The sequence below is a fragment of the Lissotriton vulgaris genome, chromosome 6 (assembly GCF_964263255.1).
Source record: "Lissotriton vulgaris chromosome 6, aLisVul1.2, whole genome shotgun sequence".
NCBI classification, from domain to species: domain Eukaryota; kingdom Metazoa; phylum Chordata; class Amphibia; order Caudata; family Salamandridae; genus Lissotriton; species Lissotriton vulgaris.
Genome location: NC_141694.1, coordinates 86,768,887 through 86,787,301, shown reverse-complemented (window position 1 = coordinate 86,787,301; position 18,415 = coordinate 86,768,887). Strand labels below are relative to the sequence as shown.

At 45.7% G+C, this 18,415-nt stretch overlaps 1 protein-coding gene across 2 annotated transcripts in view; it reads left to right on the top strand.

Moving 5' to 3' along the window:
* DLK2 (delta like non-canonical Notch ligand 2) overlaps window positions 1-17,926 on the top strand; it is a 229,302-nt gene extending 211,376 nt beyond the window's left edge. Inside the window, exons 5-6 of one of the 2 annotated variants that reach the window (XM_086925991.1) lie at window positions 2,546-2,690; window positions 12,668-17,926. In XM_086925991.1, the coding sequence (XP_086782117.1) occupies window positions 2,546-2,690; window positions 12,668-13,457 (935 nt within the window). In that variant the 3' untranslated portion in view covers window positions 13,458-17,926. The remainder of the gene's footprint in view (window positions 1-2,545; window positions 2,691-12,667) is intronic. The other variant, XM_086925990.1, reaches the window with a different exon arrangement.
* Window positions 17,927-18,415: the final 489 nt, after the last annotated feature.

Here is an 18,415-nt window from a genome sequence, read left to right as displayed (position 1 = left end):
AGAACAGAGAACATACAGTTGCCAATCACAAGATGGCAGCCAAGAAAAATGCATTGTTGACGAGAGCAGCCATTTTAAAAAGTGGAATGCACGTACTGATGTACGGAAACTCATGATGTTACTAAAGGTTATGTAAATAAACACAGAGTGAATACATTTTAACTGACGTGTTCTGCTTGGCCACTTTTTGGGAACACTTCCAAGAGACAAATATGCTGTGCTTATGATGTACAAGCAGTGAAAAGGAAAGGGAAATGCACTGTCAAGTAGTTTCAAGGTTAAGAATGCAGGGCATTCACGCTAGTTTACTATTGTGATTCACACACAACAATTTCTAGAGTAACGAATGTAGCTTATTGAGTCAAAGGAGGTTAAGATGGCTCAAATATGTTTCAGTGTGAAGCAGTCAGCTTAAGTGAGCTAATGAACAAAGAGATCTGTGATAGGGTTAATTTTGTAAGATGGAGAGGAAGTGAGTGATATGGAACTTCTTGTATTGGACTGAACAGCAAATGTTCTAGAGCCAGAGCTTCATAATGACACTGGCAGCAACATCTGGATAATACTTCCCAGGACATTGCAACAAGGTGCTGCAGGTCAGGGCAGCTGTTTGTGGGTGTAATTTGCTTGTGAACAGTGCTGAAAAAAGCAGCTTCTTGCAGATGCTGCTACTGAGTCTGTTCTTTAGCAGCAATCTACCCATTGTAATGACTGCTTCCAGTCTGGATAATGGTACATACAGCCAAGTCAGCATTCATGACACTCTGGGGAAGGTTTACTAAGATTTTGTACTGTGTGTGCGTCCCAAAAGTGACGTAAAACGGCACAAAATCTATTTTTCCTAATTTACTTTCCAGCAATAAACTTGCTAAGTGCTGGAAATAACGTAATAGTAATGCGGAGCAGCACATAGTGCTGCTTTGCATTACTTTGCGGCATGGGGCGTGCCAAGGGTGGTGCATGGGCGTTCCCATGCAACCACCCAAGGCTTCTCATGCTAAAACCAATTTACTATATACAGTAGATTGGATTTAGCGTGAGAAAACTGCGCTCTTTTAAACTAGGCTCAAGGAAGGAGAAATGCTTTCCTTTCTCCTTCCTTTTCCGACTTTGCATGTGGGCTGCACTGTGCAGCACTCATGTAAAGTGGGAAAAGCTTTCCCTCGTGTCTAGACATAGTATTTTGTACAGGAATTTTTCCCTTCCTGTACAAAACCTATGCTAGAATCCCACGCACACCCTAGCGCTATGGCGCTAAGGTGGTGCGTGGAGCACGGCAGCTATCATCAGCACCGGCGCAAGGGAAAGGGGAGGAGAGAGCCATAAGTTTGAAAATATGGCGCTCTCCTGCTCCTTCCCTGTCGCGCACCGCAGCACAGCCTCATGGTAGACTGTGCTGTGTTGCGTTGAGATTTGGTTTGATCTCCCCCTTAGTGGCATGTATACTTGAATTTCACGCTGTACAGGGCAGCAGGCTAAGGTGCTGCACTGCATTGCGTGAAAGGGTGACAGCAGAAATGTCAACTAAGATATGGTGCATTTCTGCTGTCTCCTATTGCTGGCGCACTGTGTGCACCAAAAAAGTGGCACATTGACGACGCAAAATGTTAGTAAATCCTGCCTTCATTGTGGAGAAGTGTGGCCCAATGATTAGAGCGGCAGACCCTGATGCAGAGGTCTAGCCCGGGACCAGGGTTCAATTCCCCGCCTTGGCGGGTCTTGGGTTCAAAAATTCCACGGACCTGATAATTCTCGCCTCGGTGCCTACTCCAATCATGGAGTCCCACTCTGCAACTCTGGGCAATAGCTTGCTTAATTTCCACAACGGCCCCCACAACGCTAAGGATGCCTGGCCTCCACCTTGGGGGTGCCCAGTAGTGGACGCCTCACAGGGAAAGCCAGGATGGGTTCCACAGCGGTATTTGTACAAGCGCCTTGAGAAGCTTGCGGGTGAGTAGTGCGCTATACAAATATCAATTTACATTTTACATTGTGTGTGCATATTATACGCCCAGAGTGTAGGAGCTCCTATAGCATCCCTCCAAATAGCAACTGCCATTTATGTATTGCAGACCTAGGCGTATTCAGGTTCTGAATATTCATGTATGGATCTTGGGGCTGGGGTGTTGCTGCTTTTATCAAACTTCAATTTTTTGCTGAGTTGTATAGCCTTAGGTATGAATTTGGGGTGCATCCAACCTTAATTGGTGTTTGCGTTGCGGAGGTTTCGTAGCGCTTTTGAAATTTTCACGATTCTGTTGAAGTTAGAAAGTAAGAGAATGCTATGCCCTATATTGTGCTTCCTCGGTCGAATTTTATGTGCACACATTCCTAGAACATATTGTGGATTCTAATGTTGTTGATCTTCCAACATACGTGTAACTGTGCACCCCTTTCAGTGGCCAGAGAAATTGCCACCCAGCCATAGTAAATATTACCCATGTGCTTGTCTCTCCCTTCCTCCTCCATGCCACACCCAATGTAAATTGCAGATGCCATCGCCTTCCATGACTTTTGACGAGAGTCCTTGCCTCTTTCTTCGTAGATGTCCAGATCTGCGTCCACCAGAACCCATGTCAGAATGGGGCCGAGTGCATCGATGATCCGGAGGGAGAGTACTCCTGTGTGTGTCCAGAGGGCTTCCACGGAAAGCACTGCGAACAGAAGACCGGACCATGCGAGCGAGCTGGGTAAGATGCAGTTCTACCAGACTCCTGGGCAATGCAGTGCGGTTGAGTGAAGGCGTTGGACAATATGGGTCACCGCTTCCTCGGATCTCAGCATGCGATGCATCTAGTCATGCTAAATAGGTGGAAGTGCTGAAGAGAAGGTGGGTGGCGATGGCAAATGTGGGGAGATACAGCTCACAATCCCACCATGCACTGCAGGGAGAGGAGGTGGAGTGTACGGAGGAGTCGATGGAGGTGGTGGAGTCAACTGAGCACCATAGACTGCAGCAAGTATTCAGTGGTGATGGAACTATTTTCAGAGTGAAGGTGCAGCAATCAGAGTTACGTCACAGAAGTGATAGTGAAGGTGAAAAGTTTACGCCTCACACAACGAACAAGTATAGCAAATGAGCCATGTCTATTCACCAGTAGAGTGATAAGGGTGTTGTATGTGAAGATAAGCCTTACAAAGATGGCTTTTCCTTCGCTAGATGGGAGTAGGACCTTTGTTCTCATCTGAGGTTTCCACATTGGGTGTGTGTAGTGTTTTAGTGCCAGGATGTCTTCTGGTGAATGTTGCACTGTATACAACTCTAAAAATAAAGAAAGAAAAATAAACAAGTCATAACAAATGGGCAGTTATTTGCCTTGTAATGCCTCCTTTAGGTCAGGGACTATGCACTTTTTTCCTTCCTTGGTAGACTAACCGCATTAGCGCCTTGACACCTTCGGGAATTTGTTTGCATTTTATAAATTGCCAAAGCAATCAATCAAATCAGCACAAGGTGAGATCTAGGCCTTCAGTCGAACAGGGCATGCGAATGTCTGCTGACTGGAAGCCCTGGCTCCTGGGTCACTCTACCACGCACTTCCTCCCGAACACCAACTAGCCCTGAATTTTAGATTGACAGCAAGGGCAGGTTTTTGAACCCCGAGTGCAGTCCCTTCAACTTTTCCCAAGATGGGAGTGTATGTAACCATTTCCCAGACCCTCCCTTGTGCAAGCTGTTGGACCTGAGCTGGACAGTGTATCCAAGGGCCCCTTAGTAGACCCAAAGATCCATGTGTCTGAACTGGCTTTACCAGATGAGTGTTTTTGGTGCTTCAAACCTGTAGAAACTGACAGATAACTTTATGACCTCATCAGCTCCCTGTTGCTTCTGTTCTGGTGATGACTGCCTCTTTCCTGCAAAAGCTGAATTCCTTTGAAGGAAAGAGGCAAGTCATAAGGAGTGTTCTCCTTCAGTCCCCTCAAGCTGAATCATAGACTTTTAGGTCCCATTTATGTGAGCAACTAGTCATTTCTACCAGACATATGGGTGGTAATTTGTTTGCCCCAAACGTTTGCAAGCAGCACCATGGAGGCAGCCTACTTTCTCTGCTCCTTCATCCACCATGGTATAGAGTGGGGCAAGTTCTTTCTCATAATTGTATTAGACCTATCTACGAAGTGTGTGCTGTCCACCATTCGAAGAAGGGAAAGTAGAAGAGGAGTCGGAGAATGCCATTAGGATAAGTAACGTAAAAAGCACCCCACAACCATTTCTGCCAATTACAGCCCACTGGTAGCGAATTCCCTTCTGCTGTCATGAAGGCAGGTCGCATACATTCCGTCTTAGGGATGGGGGACCATTTGGAGTCATCTACAGTTAGTGTGATGCATGCTGCAAAGAAGAGAGACACACGCTTACCCTTGCCCCAGTATTTAGATATTACATTTTATATAGAAATACTAATGTGCACCTTACACGAGGACTGCGGAGAACAGTTCAGATGATGATGATGAACTGCCACAGACACGGTAGCGTACGTGTCAGAATGGAACGTGGCACACCTGTTGGAAGGTGATTCAAGGGGGTTATACATCTTGGTTAAGAAGAAGGGGGTATTTGTAGGGGTGTGTTTACAGGGAGCAGTTGAGTGACAGTGGCTGTGGATGTGGACCACTTTGGAAAATATGTTTTGTGAGTACTTTGCTTGAAGGCAAAAAGACCAGCAGCACCACAGAGGTGACGTGGTTAGATCCTATAGGCGGGACGACTCTGAACTAGCGGCCTTGTATATAGCTGAGATTGTGTCCCGAGAGGATCAGGAGGAGGATAGCAGTGGGTAAGTGAAAGAAAAGAGGGCTGAGCTTGTCTGCCAGGCACAGCAATTCCCTAGCTTGAAGCACCGTGTATTAAATACATTTAATTGATCTTGGAATTTGATGGGGAGTGAGCGAAGCTGTTGGAGACAGCAGGAGATGCTTCCATTGTCTGAGGCCCGCTTTGGATTCGGAGGAAGAGGGAGTTGCAGTAATCCAGTAAGGAGAGTGCCAGGGCATGGGTGCCATTCCTGGAGCCAGCTGTGGAATTGAGGGTTCACCGTTTACTCAAAGACTCACTGCGTCGCAGAGCTCTAGGGTCTGGCCTAGCTTGGGTTAAGTCACGGGGCAACCTCTTGAAAATGGTCAGGGCAAATTTTCACTACTGACCACACACAGCTCTGGAGATTCAGCTCATCAGACTCCCTCCCCACCAATGGCCTTCATAGATACTTCACTCAGTTGTGGAAATCTTGTACGTTGTAGCGTTGGCTCTCTTTGAGTTGTCTAACTAAATATAGCGGGTCAAACAATAGCCAGTCAAGCTCTACATTGTTTAATCCCGCAGTGCATGTTTCATAAAAAGGCATTCCAGGCGTGATAAGCATGAAGAGTCAGTTGCCTGAAAGACTGTCATGTTCCAACAACAGAAGACTTTTGGCTTGATGACAAGTTGGCAAAGTGGAAGTCCAGTGTGGAATCCTGCACCGCTGGATCACAGAAGACCTGAAAAGCCTCTGTCCCCGTTCTTGCCCAGCCTTTCTACGGCAATGGGGTATCATGCAGTGCTCGCCTCTGCCAGGGCACATTTCCTGCTACCTTCTAGCACTGCCCTGAACAGAAGCCACTGAACCAAAAACCCCTGCTTAGAGCAGGTCTTAAATGGGAGCGTTAAAACCCTCGGAAATGGGAGTACATTGCAGACTTCTGTTCCTCAACAGTATAGTTATTCCCCATCTCAGGGTTTAACTCATAATAGCTGGAATCCAGGCAAGATACCAGCCTCTAACAATAATTCCACCCACCAGGATTCTCTCCATGGAATTCCGCCCTCCTTATAATTGGGCCCTTTTGTCTGCAAAGTCACACCAGAGGAAAAAAGCTTCCATTGCCAGACGTTGCCTGTGGCGTTGGCTCTGCTCCCCAGTTGAATAATTTCTGTTCTTGCCAGCTTATTCTTTAACATCCAAAGAGCCCAGCCCTCTAGCAACGACTCCCTAACAGAGGGTGCGGTGGTGCCCTGCCTTCTCCCTCTGGTGTGTGAATGGCAATTGTAAATGTATGAAGTTCACAGACTATTCTACTCATTTCAAGTCATTCTAGCTGGAAGTATCTGTAATGTGAACAGAATAATACATGCAACCATAGAGTAGTAATTACAGCTCGTAAATGAAAAGAGAAGCGTGAATTCATTTGAAGCCTTGGAGTCAAAAGGTCCTCATGGAGATGAAAGCAGTTTTAGCACTCAGTGGCAACAGGCATCCTACGCATGCAACTATCTAAACAAGGTCCTATATAGACAAAATAGGCTTGTTGGACAGCCACATGGCAAGCTGTACATGAATGATGGTAAGCATTGCTCTCTGCACACCAGACTGTAACCACAATCTTCAACCTGGCTAAGGATTTCTTTGTAAGCCTATCAGTTTTAAGCATGGCTTGGGAATATATATATATATATATATATATATATATATATATATATATATATATATATATATATATATATATATATATATATATATACATATATATATATATATATATATATATATATATATATATATATATATATATATATATATATATATATATATATATATATAATTTCCAGTATTTGGTAGCCAGCTCCCTATTCTTTCCAGTTTGAAGTATCGAGAAAAAGTTACTCTTTATCAGCACTCTGTATTCACAGTCGATAGACACATCATCAAAAACAGACAACCATGAAACATGCTAGCATGGCACTACATTTGGCCGGACAATTCTAGACTGTGATCTTTTTTCACCCTCTGTTCTTTATGATATGTTTTGCAGTGCCTCCACGAGATTGTTGGAAAATTTTGACTTTGAATTTGTCGTTTAGGTTATTCTGTTTTGTATGCTTTTTACCTGGTGATGCATAATCTGTAAAGCGCTCTGATACCCTCGGTGGTCAAGTTCACGCTATATAAAACTTTCTAAATAAATAAATAAAATACATTAGTGCAATGGACAATCAATGTAAACTCAACAAACTTCACTTTCTCAGTAATATTTTTTCGGTTGCAGTCTCTCCAATTTGGAGTATGACCATAAAAATGATTTTTGCAATGTACCAAACCTATTTTAGAAGTCGGTAACTATTTACTGAATCCTACAATGGGTTTCAAAATAGACAAGGAATCTCTATTTGGAAGCAGTTTGGAAGACCGTCCTGACTCGTGCAGATCCGGTTGCTCCCCTCCGTCCTCCTGGGTATCGTAGCGCTACTCCTACGCTGCTTGTGATCTTTGCATTCTTCCAGCTGTACTACCATAGCGCCGCATTGTGTATTTAACGTGCTCTGTCCTCAGCGCTGCTTTGCTGCTTTATTTCATTGCACTGTGCTCAATTTCATAGCGCCGCTTGTTACTTTGAATGTGCTGTGTTCATAGCGCCACTTTGTCTCAGCCATTTCATTAGTAAAATATATGTTTTTGTAATAGCGCTCCACTGCTCGCCCCAACCTCTCCCTGCATTAAGTTTTTGTTATTGTTGCAGCCATTTGCCTCTTGTGACGCCCAAGCCCGTCCCTCCAATCACGCTCCCGCCTCCCAGCTGAGCCTGCCTCGCCCCTCCCCTTCCAATATCCACTTATGACAGAAGCATTTGCGCGCAGCGTTCACGCGCAGCGATCGCACCCCAGTCGCGCCGAAGGTGCGCCAAAGGTAAGCCCGTCTACGCCCGTCGGCGCCTGGACCGCGCCCAGCGCCAGACCCCCTGGTTCCCGCTATGCCCAGCCCTCTCGCATCACTTACGATGCCACCACCCTCCTAGCCCTTAACCCCGGCCGTTCCCCCATCTGCGTCCAAGCCGCTCCTGGACACACCCATGGACCCTTCTCTTGCTACTCCTGCAAGTTCGACGGCACCAAAACCAACTCCTCATCCACCAACACCAAACAGAGACCTGACACCAACCACCTTAAATGCATCCTGCTCAACACCCGCTCGGTCCACAGACACACCATCGACCTCTGGAATTTACTAGACACCATCTCACCGGACGTCGCCTTCCTAACAGAAACTTGGATGAATGCCTCTTCAGCCCCAGACATCACCATTGCCATCCCGGAAGGATACAAGATCATCCGTAAGGACCGCATCAAGCAAACAGGAGGAGGCATCGCTATCGTCCATAAGAACTCCATCCGCATCTCAACCAGCTCCGACGTCAACCTTGCCAGCGCCGAACACCTCCACTTCCAGATCCACACCGACCCTAAGACCACACTCAGGGGCACCCTCCTCTACCGGCCCCCAGGACCCCGTGCACAATTCAGTGACGACATCACTGAATTCATCACCCCACACGCCCTCCCCTCCGAGGACTACATTCTATTGGGAGACCTCAATTTTCACCTGGAAAAGAACAATGACAGCAGCACCACCACCCTTCTGGACAATCTCGCCAACCTCGGACTCAAACAACTCGTCACTACCCCCACCCACATTGCAGGTCACACACTCGACCCCATCTTCACCTCCAGCAAACATGTCTCATTCAGTCACACCACAGCTCTTCATTGGACGGACCACAGCTGCGTTCACTTTATCTACAATAAGACCACAATCCACAACCATCCTCAACCCACCCTGCGAAGAAACTGGAACAAAATCACCATCGACCAGATCTCCTCATCGCTTCTTCTAAACCCCCCCGCCCACTCCTCAAACCCCGACCAAGCAGCCATTAACCTCACCCAATGGCTATCCAACAGCGCCGACATCCTAGCACCGTTGAAAAAACGTCAAATCAAACTAGGCAGCAAAAACGCCTCCTGGTTCAACGATGATCTTAAGAAATCGAAGAAACTCTGTCGCTCCCTCGAGAAGGCCTGGAAAAAAGACCCAAACACCAGCACCAGGGACGCCTTCAAAAACGCCACCCGCATACACCACCAACTAATCCGGTCTGCCAAGAAAGCCGCATTCAAAGACCGACTAGATAACAATGCCCACAACAGCAAGGAATTATTCAACATCGTCAAAGAATTTACCAACCCATCAGCCAACTCCAACGACATCACCCCCTCCCAAGCCCACTGCGACTCCCTAGCTTCCTTCTTCCACAACAAAATCGCTGACATCCACAACAGCTTCGACAACCGACCCGGAGACCAACCCACCCAACCTGCTGCAGGACCTTCACCCCCCTTGAACATCCTAAACGACTGGAACCCAATCTCCACTGAGGACACCATCCGCCTGATGAACTCCATCCACTCAGGATCCCCAACTGACCCATGCCCTCACCACATCTTCAACAAAGCAGACTCCATCATAGCACCACACCTCCGAGATGTCATCAACTGCTCCCTCAACTCCGCCACCTTCCCGGAAAGCTGGAAACACGCTGAACTCAGCGCCCTTCTGAAAAAACCCACAGCTGACCCCACCGAACTCAAAAACTACCGCCCCATCTCGCTTCTTCCATTCCCGGCCAAAGTCATCGAGAAAACTGTCAACAACCAACTCGCCACCTTCCTCGAAACCAACAAATCCCTCGACTCCTCACAGTCCGGCTTCCAAGCCAAACACAACACTGAGACCGCCCTCATCGCAGCAACAGACGACATTCGAACTCTACTGGACAATGGAGACACAGTCGCCCTCATCCTCCTCGACCTCTCCGCTGCCTTCGACACAGTCTGTCATAGCACCCTTCTACAGCGCCTCAGAAACGTCGGAATCCAAGGAAAAGCACTAGAATGGATCACCTCGTTCCTCACCGGAAGAACCCAGAGAGTCCGCCTCCCACCATTCAAGTCAGAGGCCTCTGAAGTCATCTGCGGCGTGCCACAAGGATCGTCACTCAGCCCCACCCTCTTCAACGTTTACATGAGCCCCCTTGCGGCCATCGCTCGCCAACACAATCTCAACATCATCTCCTACGCTGACGACACTCAACTGATCCTCTCACTAACCAAAGACCCTAACACCGCCAAAACCAACTTACACGAAGGAATGAAAGAAGTAGCCGAGTGGATGAAGCACAGCCGTCTGAAACTGAACTCAGACAAAACAGAAGTCCTCATCTTAGGCACCTCCCCCTCCGCCTGGGATGACTCTTGGTGGCCAGAGGCCCTTGGAAAAGCACCCATCCCGACGGACCACGCACGAAACCTGGGCGTCATCCTGGACTCCTCACTCTCGATGACCAGACAAGTCAATGCCGTTTCATCATCCTGCTTCAACATTCTTCGCATGCTCAAAAAAACATTTCGCTGGATCCCCACCGAAACTAGAAAATCGGTCACCCACGCACTGGTCACGAGCCGCCTGGACTACGGAAACACCCTATACGCCGGTACCACCGCTAAACTCCAGAAAAAACTCCAACGCATCCAGAACGCTTCAGCCAGGCTCATACTAGACATCCCGCGCAAAGAACACATCTCTGGTCACCTGAAAAACCTCCACTGGCTCCCCGTAAATAAGAGGATTACCTTCCGCCTCCCAACCCACGCACACAAAGCACTTTACGAACTTGGACCCGAATGCCTCAACACACGACTGTCCTTCTACACCCCTCCCCGTCAGCTTCGATCCTCCAACCAAGCCCTTGCCACTGTACCTCGCATCAACAAAACCACCATGGGAGGAAGATCCTTCTCCTACCTGGCAGCTAAAACCTGGAACTCACTTCCCACTCACCTTCGCCTTACTCAGAACCACCTAGCATTCAGAAAGCAACTTAAAACTTGGATATTCGACAAATAATTACCCACCCTTCCTCAAGCGCCTTGAGACCCTATGGGTATGTAGCGCGCTATATAAATCTCTTGACTTGACTTGACTTGACTAGGCACCCCTTCCAAATAGCGATTCCTATTCATATATCAATGGTTTAGGACCGAAATAGTGGTCCTAAATCTTTAAAAAGTCACAAACCACACATTAAGGCAGGAACCCATTTACAAAAGGGAAGAGTCCTTTAAGGTCCCCTTGCCCTTTGAGAATATCAAAAAAAGGTTTGTTGGAGAGTAGGCAGTGGTGTATGGACCACTGCAAACACTCAAACAAAGTTTATAAACATTTGCTTTAAATTGCAATCACAGACATGGTGGTCTGCTGACCCCACCAGGCCACCATCCCAGTTATGGACTCCAATTGTAGTGAGGTGCAATTTGCAGCCAGCCTCATTAATATTCATGAGGAAGATGGGAATGCGACCCACTACAAATCTGTTTTTAAGTGCGGAGCTATTAGTGCATAGGTTCTTCAAAATCTTTACTGGTTGCAAAAGTACTGTCTGCAGTGTGTTAGCAGTATTTTACCACCAGATATTCGTACAAGTGGTTCATAGGTCTAAATGTTTCTAACCTGAGTAACTTAACAAAAGGATTGGCAACGAGGTAAGGCCTTGCCTCAAATTCCAGCTGACTGCAGTAAATGGAGGATGGAGCTCCCAGCAGAGCACAATAATTTGTGTTGAAGATTGTGTTTCACAAGAAACACAAAATGAAATCTCATATGAGTCTTCTCTTACTAACTCAGTATTTGAGAAATTTCGAAATCATTGTTTGAAGAAACAATCAATAAGTGATAATTAATTAACGAGGTATGCTGAAGGGGTGTGTGACTTCAGTTGCTCCATCTGTAAGGGGGCCATCTGTAGGGTCCTTCTTGGAGGCGCTGTCTGCTTCATGCTAGGTTCAGGTTTTATTAACCCCTTCGCTGTGGGGGGAGGGGGGCCGCGTGCAGCGCCCCCATGCTGGTGACGAGCTCAGCTCGTCATGGAGTACAGCGGAGCTGTCCTCATGACGAGCTGAGCTCGTCACAGTCGCACCCGTTTTTGGAACGTTCAACACAGCAGGGAAATTAGCCCCGCGTGCGAACGTTCCAACGGCCGTGACGAGCTCAGCTCGTCATGATTGCAGCTCCACTGTACTCCATGACGAGCTGAGCTCGTCAGCAGCATGGATGTGGTTAAACTGTAAATAAAATAAATATCATCTAAAATATTAGAAATCGCTCTGAATTATTGCCCCCTCTACCCAATTATGTATTTGGAGGTGCAAATTCTTTTACAGAACGCCCTTTGCACACACATACATACAGACAAAATAGAGGGCACTCAAAAAAACTCCACCAAGAATCCTTATGAGCATGAGTGTAGACTGATGGCCCGCAGTGCCAGGTAATGGCCACCTAGTTTCACCCTATTCATACTCATCCACCCAGGCCATTTCAACCTCTTGGAGGCCACTCCGCATATTAACTTGCCTCTTTATTATATTTTCGATTGAGTTGGCCAAAGAATGTTGACATTGATTAGGAGATGAATAGTGTACATGATAGTTTGGGAAATAAGGGACTGTTTAGGGTGGTCTGTTAAGGTACATACGCCCTTGGTCTTTTGCCTTCTTTAGCTGCGTACACAGTGAGTTTTATGTATTTTTTGCTAAGCAGTATATCAAACCAAGTTAGTCATTTGAAGGAGCCGACGTCTTGAGTGTTATGGCATGGATAGTGATTGTCATGATATAAGTCCTTGGTTTTTTTCCCTGTATATTTGAATGCTCTGAGGTGGCTCTAGGGTAACATATAGCGTGGTTAAAATAACACCAAATATAAGTAAATAAAATGGTGCATTACTTTTTGCGGATAGAATTGTCTTTTGAAGATGGTGACAGACCAGTGACCTCCTCTTTCTTATGTTCTTTCAGGACACCGTGTAAGAATGGCGGATCCTGTCAGGACGAGCACGGCTACGCCAACAGCTTCACCTGCAGGTGCCTGGTGGGCTACATTGGGGACCTGTGCGAACTGGATGTGGACGACTGTCTGATGCGCCCCTGTGCCAATGGCGCCACCTGTCATGATGGCATCAACCGCTTCTCCTGCGAGTGCCAGGTGGGATTCGAAGGCCGCTTTTGCACTATCAACATTGACGACTGTGCGGAAGGCTTGTGCCAGAACGGTGGCCGGTGTTATGACCGTGTTAATGATTATGATTGTGCTTGCGTTAATGGCTTCACCGGAAAGACATGTGAGGTTCCACCAGTTCTACTTCCTGTACCAACTCGTGTCACAATAAACAGACCGGCTCCAAAGGATAGCCAAAACTTCACACCAGCACGAAGCACAACCAATGATTATCCCAGAATCACGCAGCTCCAGCCAATCAGGACAGTGGACATGGAGGGCTGGAGCTCCAACCCAAGCGCAAAACCAAATGGTGGACTGTTGAAAATCTCTGTGAAGGAAGTGGTAACCCACCGAGACACTGGTCTCACAGAGCCACAAATACTGACACTGGTTGTGTTTGGTGGACTGACTGCCTTGCTGGTCATGCTGACGATAGCACTGGTTATTTGGAAGAAGAGGAGAGGGCGCCATAGGCAAGCTTGTTGCCAGAGGACTTCAGTCAGTGCTAGCAAGGCTCAGGATGAGGAGAGTCAAGTCCAAATGTTGAATACCGCTATGACAGAGCTCAGGAAGACGACAGAGCTCTGAGGCATGGAACTCATGGATGTTTCTATGAGAAGCGAGAGAAAGGATCTGCACTTTGGGTCCAACGTCTCTTCCAGGCTTCGACCAAAGGCAACACTGGTTGAGCTTCTGCAGAGGGGAATCAGTCTCTGAATGGAAACGGTGGACCTAGGGTCATTGGAAAGAGGTCACTGCTCAGCGTTTTCACCATTTTCTTCCAACAAAGAGGTTCTAATGGTCATCCTGAGTGACTTGGCCCCTGACCTGGAAGAATTTGTCTGAGAACTAACTCGATTGGATAGACCATGTATGGTGGCCTGACACTGGAGCCCTCTCTTGGATAATGCCAGATGTAAGGTTATTAGTCAAGTTAAAGGCATTCCCATTTGCTTTTGGGAGCTGGCATTGGTTGGTTGTTCCCTTACAATGTTGCTAACATCCGTTGATGCACTACGAGAGTTGTGACACTAATGAGCGCACAAAAGGACTTCCATCTTCCTAGACCAAACACTCCGGCAGACGTTGGTGCACTATGCACGCACTGTGGCAGCCTGAACCGTTGACTGTAAGCACACAGGCATGTGGCCCACTCTGGGGACATGGGATCCTGTTGAACGGTGGACCTTCCATACATGAAATGTACCAGAAAGTTGTCGTCCAACCTTTTCAGTCACACTGTTTACGAACTCTTGTAGAATTCCAAATGACTTTGTGAAACATTTCTTTTGTATTTTTATTTTGTTGTAAACTCAACTTAATTCATCTCTGGAGGGTGCATCTCCTGGTCCCAGCTATTAAGTCACCAATGCAGAAAGCATAATTGATACTATGCTGCACTACGCGAGATCTGGGTATTTAATTGTGGCACGGCTACCACAGTTTTGCTTGAAGTAGCCCATGTTTCTGTAGCCACTATTTTATCCTCAATTTCCCAAATTCCTTGAACTACATAGAGTTTCAACTTCCCAAACAAACTCAGTGGCATCATTTGCTCACAGCATACAAGAAGAGCAGAAAAGGGGCAGGAACGAGATGGTGCCAGGTCAGCAAGAGGGGCAGATCGCACTAGCCTAGTATTTGAGAAATTGGACCACCATTCACCTCAAGTTTGGCATCAACATCTTCTTTGGAAAAACTTGCATTGTGGCAAGATTCCCCCAAAACCAAAGCATTCGACCAAAACCCAACCAAAACGTTTGATCCAGTGGGGTTGCGCAACATTATTAGTTTTCAGAACAGGGGTCGCCTTGTTGACGGAAAGTGCCCAGGGTGGGCAGTGTTTATGGTGTAAAAGGCAGCTATGAAGCTGCTTGGTTATGTACAGAAAAGATAAATCGCCTTGAGCATGTATTCTGGGCCCAAGAATTGTAATACCGCACAGCCCCATTTATCCAGAACACGTGCTTATACGCCATAGAAGTGTATAAATGTGACATTGGTTTTTGTGCTAGGTGATTAACACACCTCGCCCGACAGTTATATCTGGTGTAAATTGATCGGTATTCTCAGCAGTTTATTTTTCATGCATGTAATCACAAATTGAGTATTTTCCCCAGCCTCAAATTACAAAGTTAATGGTTGTCAAATATGGCATAAGATGCCTTCTGTGTGCTGATTGGGTAAGGATACGAATGTTACTTATTTCAATGAAGAAACTGCTGGGTTGCTAAACGGATGTCGCGGCACTTCCCATGAGGGATAGACGGACAAGATCGAGCATCCATTGGTCCAGAGCACTGGAGGCACGCACAGCCATTTATTGCAGTTGTATAGCCCCTTCGTGCTAAGCCCAGAAGTGGCTCAAGTACAGTTATATGCCCAGGTTCCAAGCACTTATAGGAAATTGGGAGGCGGTGGGAGGATTGTATTCTCGGAACCATTTTCCCCCCACATTCCCTTGTTCTGAGGATTGACTTTTGAAGTAGCCAGAGCCTATAAGAGTTTATTTGCAAAAGAGATTGCCTTGTACTCCAGGCAACACATTAATGCCTATTTTCTAAAATTGTGTACCTTACTAAACATATTAGTTTGGCAAAATGTAATCCACGATATGGAAAGAGAGAATCATTTGTAGCTTAAAAACTTATTTTAATTATTCATACAATAAATTCATTAGTGGAACTGATTTGCTTATACTATAGCATGAAATGTACATCAAAAGATCATGACATTACTTATCTATAAAATTATTACACAAACATTATTAAAGACATCTAACACAAGCGCACTTCACATTCACACTAAAATTATCAATCTTAAAACAGAGAATCAATTTAAGGTAATGCAATTTCTTAATTCAATGCCATTACAATTGTATTCATTGGTTCAAAAAAGCTCCTATTCTCTTCGGTCAATTCTCAAAAAGTTATTAACTATATACATGTAGGTCCTGCTCTTATCTGTGGTCTTCATCAGGATATCACACAACCTGCAGGCTATTCGTGTTAGTTAAAATTGCAAAGTCTTCCAACAAGATGTGTCTGTATAACCCGATTTAAACAGGGGTATCTTTCATTTTCTTAGTAAGTCAGAGCATTCATCCACAACTTGTTAATTAGGACAAGGGCAGTCCAGGGTTGGACCGGGGAACCAACAGCAGCCCTGGCAAAAACGCTCTAGCCAGCTCAGCTCCTTTCAATGCCTCCCGCAATCTCTCTCTCCGTTCATCCATTCTTTTTCTTTCATTCTCTCGTTCCTCTCTTCTCCCTCTCGGATCACATGTTCTCTGCCTTTGTGTTGCTCTTTCTTGAAGTCTCCTGTGTCTGCTACAATTAACGTTGCGAGCTGGGGAAATGGACAGAGGCACCAGGAGTGGCCCTGAGCTTTCAAAACCTGCCTCAAATCAGCCCACCGGGGAAATGCCTGGTGGAACAAAGGCCTGTCTGGCTCTGGGTCAGCATCACGGCCATTTCAGCCATCGTCCTGCTGGACAATTTTAAATCATCGTAGTTGAATTTCAAGGGAACTTTGAATGTTTTTTATTCAACGTGTTCTTCTGTTTTTTAACATTTTGTACATGTATTTCATAATTCATTTGGCGATTTACCTATTGGGAAAACTTTGCTGCCCACATTACCAAGGACTGAGAAACAGATGGGAACAGTCAGAAAAGTCTAGATCCATTATCTAATCTTACTCCGCAACCATGGCATTTTTCTGAACAGTGGTAGGTTTTCATTCTTATCCTTGGCTTTGCTCACAAGAACCCTCATGTTTAAATTTACCTTCAAATTTGGGGGGTATCCACTAAGTCACACAAATGTAAATCTGGTCCACTGAACATAAGCCCAACACCATGATATGTCACCTCTCTGTGGAGGGCGATGAGTGAGGCGAATCAGAATGTGGTGGATAACTGAATGCGAAGCCAGAGTGTCTCATTTCTGTTTTGGTTGACTCTGCCCAGTCACAATGTGTGTAATGTCGGCTGAGGCATTGGTACCCGCTTGTCTTCAAATATTAGGATCAGTCCTTGGATTCAATAAGAAACATTCACATGTTGATAGCGTGTAATGCAAGGCATCTTGTTAGAAGCCACCCTTTCCTCCCCTATTCTTCGTTCTAGCTTCATAGTGTGTCATAGACTGTTCTGTCATTTTGAAATCCACACTTCTTCATTACCAGGATACAACAGTGGGTATAGAATGAAGGCGGACATTTTAGATCTTTGAATGCTGCTCTAATGAATGTGTATGAGGAGGATTTCAAAATGGCGGCACTCTGAACTGAAATGTTCTCTTGTAATACAAACGTTTTTGATTTTTGCTGCAGTACTCTGTCCTAAACCGTGCCTTGAGTGGGCGGGCATGCCAATACAGTGCAAGAGCTTCCAAGTTGAGAAAGGTCTGACCGCCTGCTTCAGAGTCAAAAACCCAGGATAAGCAACAAAATATGCATGTATATGATTTGGAGGCGTGTTCTAATCATCCTCACAGTCAAGACCAAATATTTGCAGCATGTACAAATTCTCTCCCATTTCTTTTGATAATCCAGTAACATATGTTCATTTGAAGCAGCTTCTTTCTATGCTGGTTGCCCTAGTTAACTGAGAAAAATTGGGTTCTAGCAGTAAATATAGATTGGCGACCACGGAGACCATAATTTGTGTGCTGGCATCCATACCTGCCCATAATGTGCTTTGTTCCTGTGACTTGGTTCTCTTATCTGCTAACAATGGGAGTGCTTAGAAACTCTCTAACCTTAGTAAGGGTGTTAAATTTAAAAAAAAAATGAAAATTCATATTTACCAATACGTCAAATATGGACACCCGGAGAAAGCATGGTGACCTCGGAACACCTGCACCTGAGTCCTTGTGTTTGCCCCTAAGGACAGCGCTGTAGACAAGCCTCCGCACAGCGCTTCCTGTAAATGTACAGGCACAGAGATGCAAATGTTCTTTTTATTATTTGTGCCCTTTCAGATATACTATTTTTTTAATATGCTGAACTATGAAATTGTTGTACATTTTTCTCAAATAAAATATTATTGTGGAGCCCATGGGTGTTTGTTTTGACTTGGCTGGATGTGGAGTTAAACGTAGTGAGTGCGCAAGGTGGCGTTGCCAGTGTGTTGCAGTGGGGAGTATGTCCGAGCAGGTTTGAACCATTGACACGTCATCCTTCATGATTTCATCACAGACTCAGTCAAATAATTTTACACATAAAAGCTAACATTTTCTCACAATTATTACGTTATATGTTAATAAGCTAAAAGATTTTTCTCGGATTAAGGGAAATTTCTTCCAAGAAATGAACAGAAACAATTGTAGTGTTTTTTAACTTATAACAAGACATATATGTAATGTAAACCATAGCAAACGAGGCAAAAGCTTCAGAGGGGGATTTAGGAACAGTGACAAGAATTATACCCAATGTTTACTTTCTTTCAGTCAATAGTGAAATTTAAAATATGCACCCACATGCATCAAGGTATTTAGGAGTCGCAAACGGTGCGAATCGGTACATTCGGCCATTTGCGATTC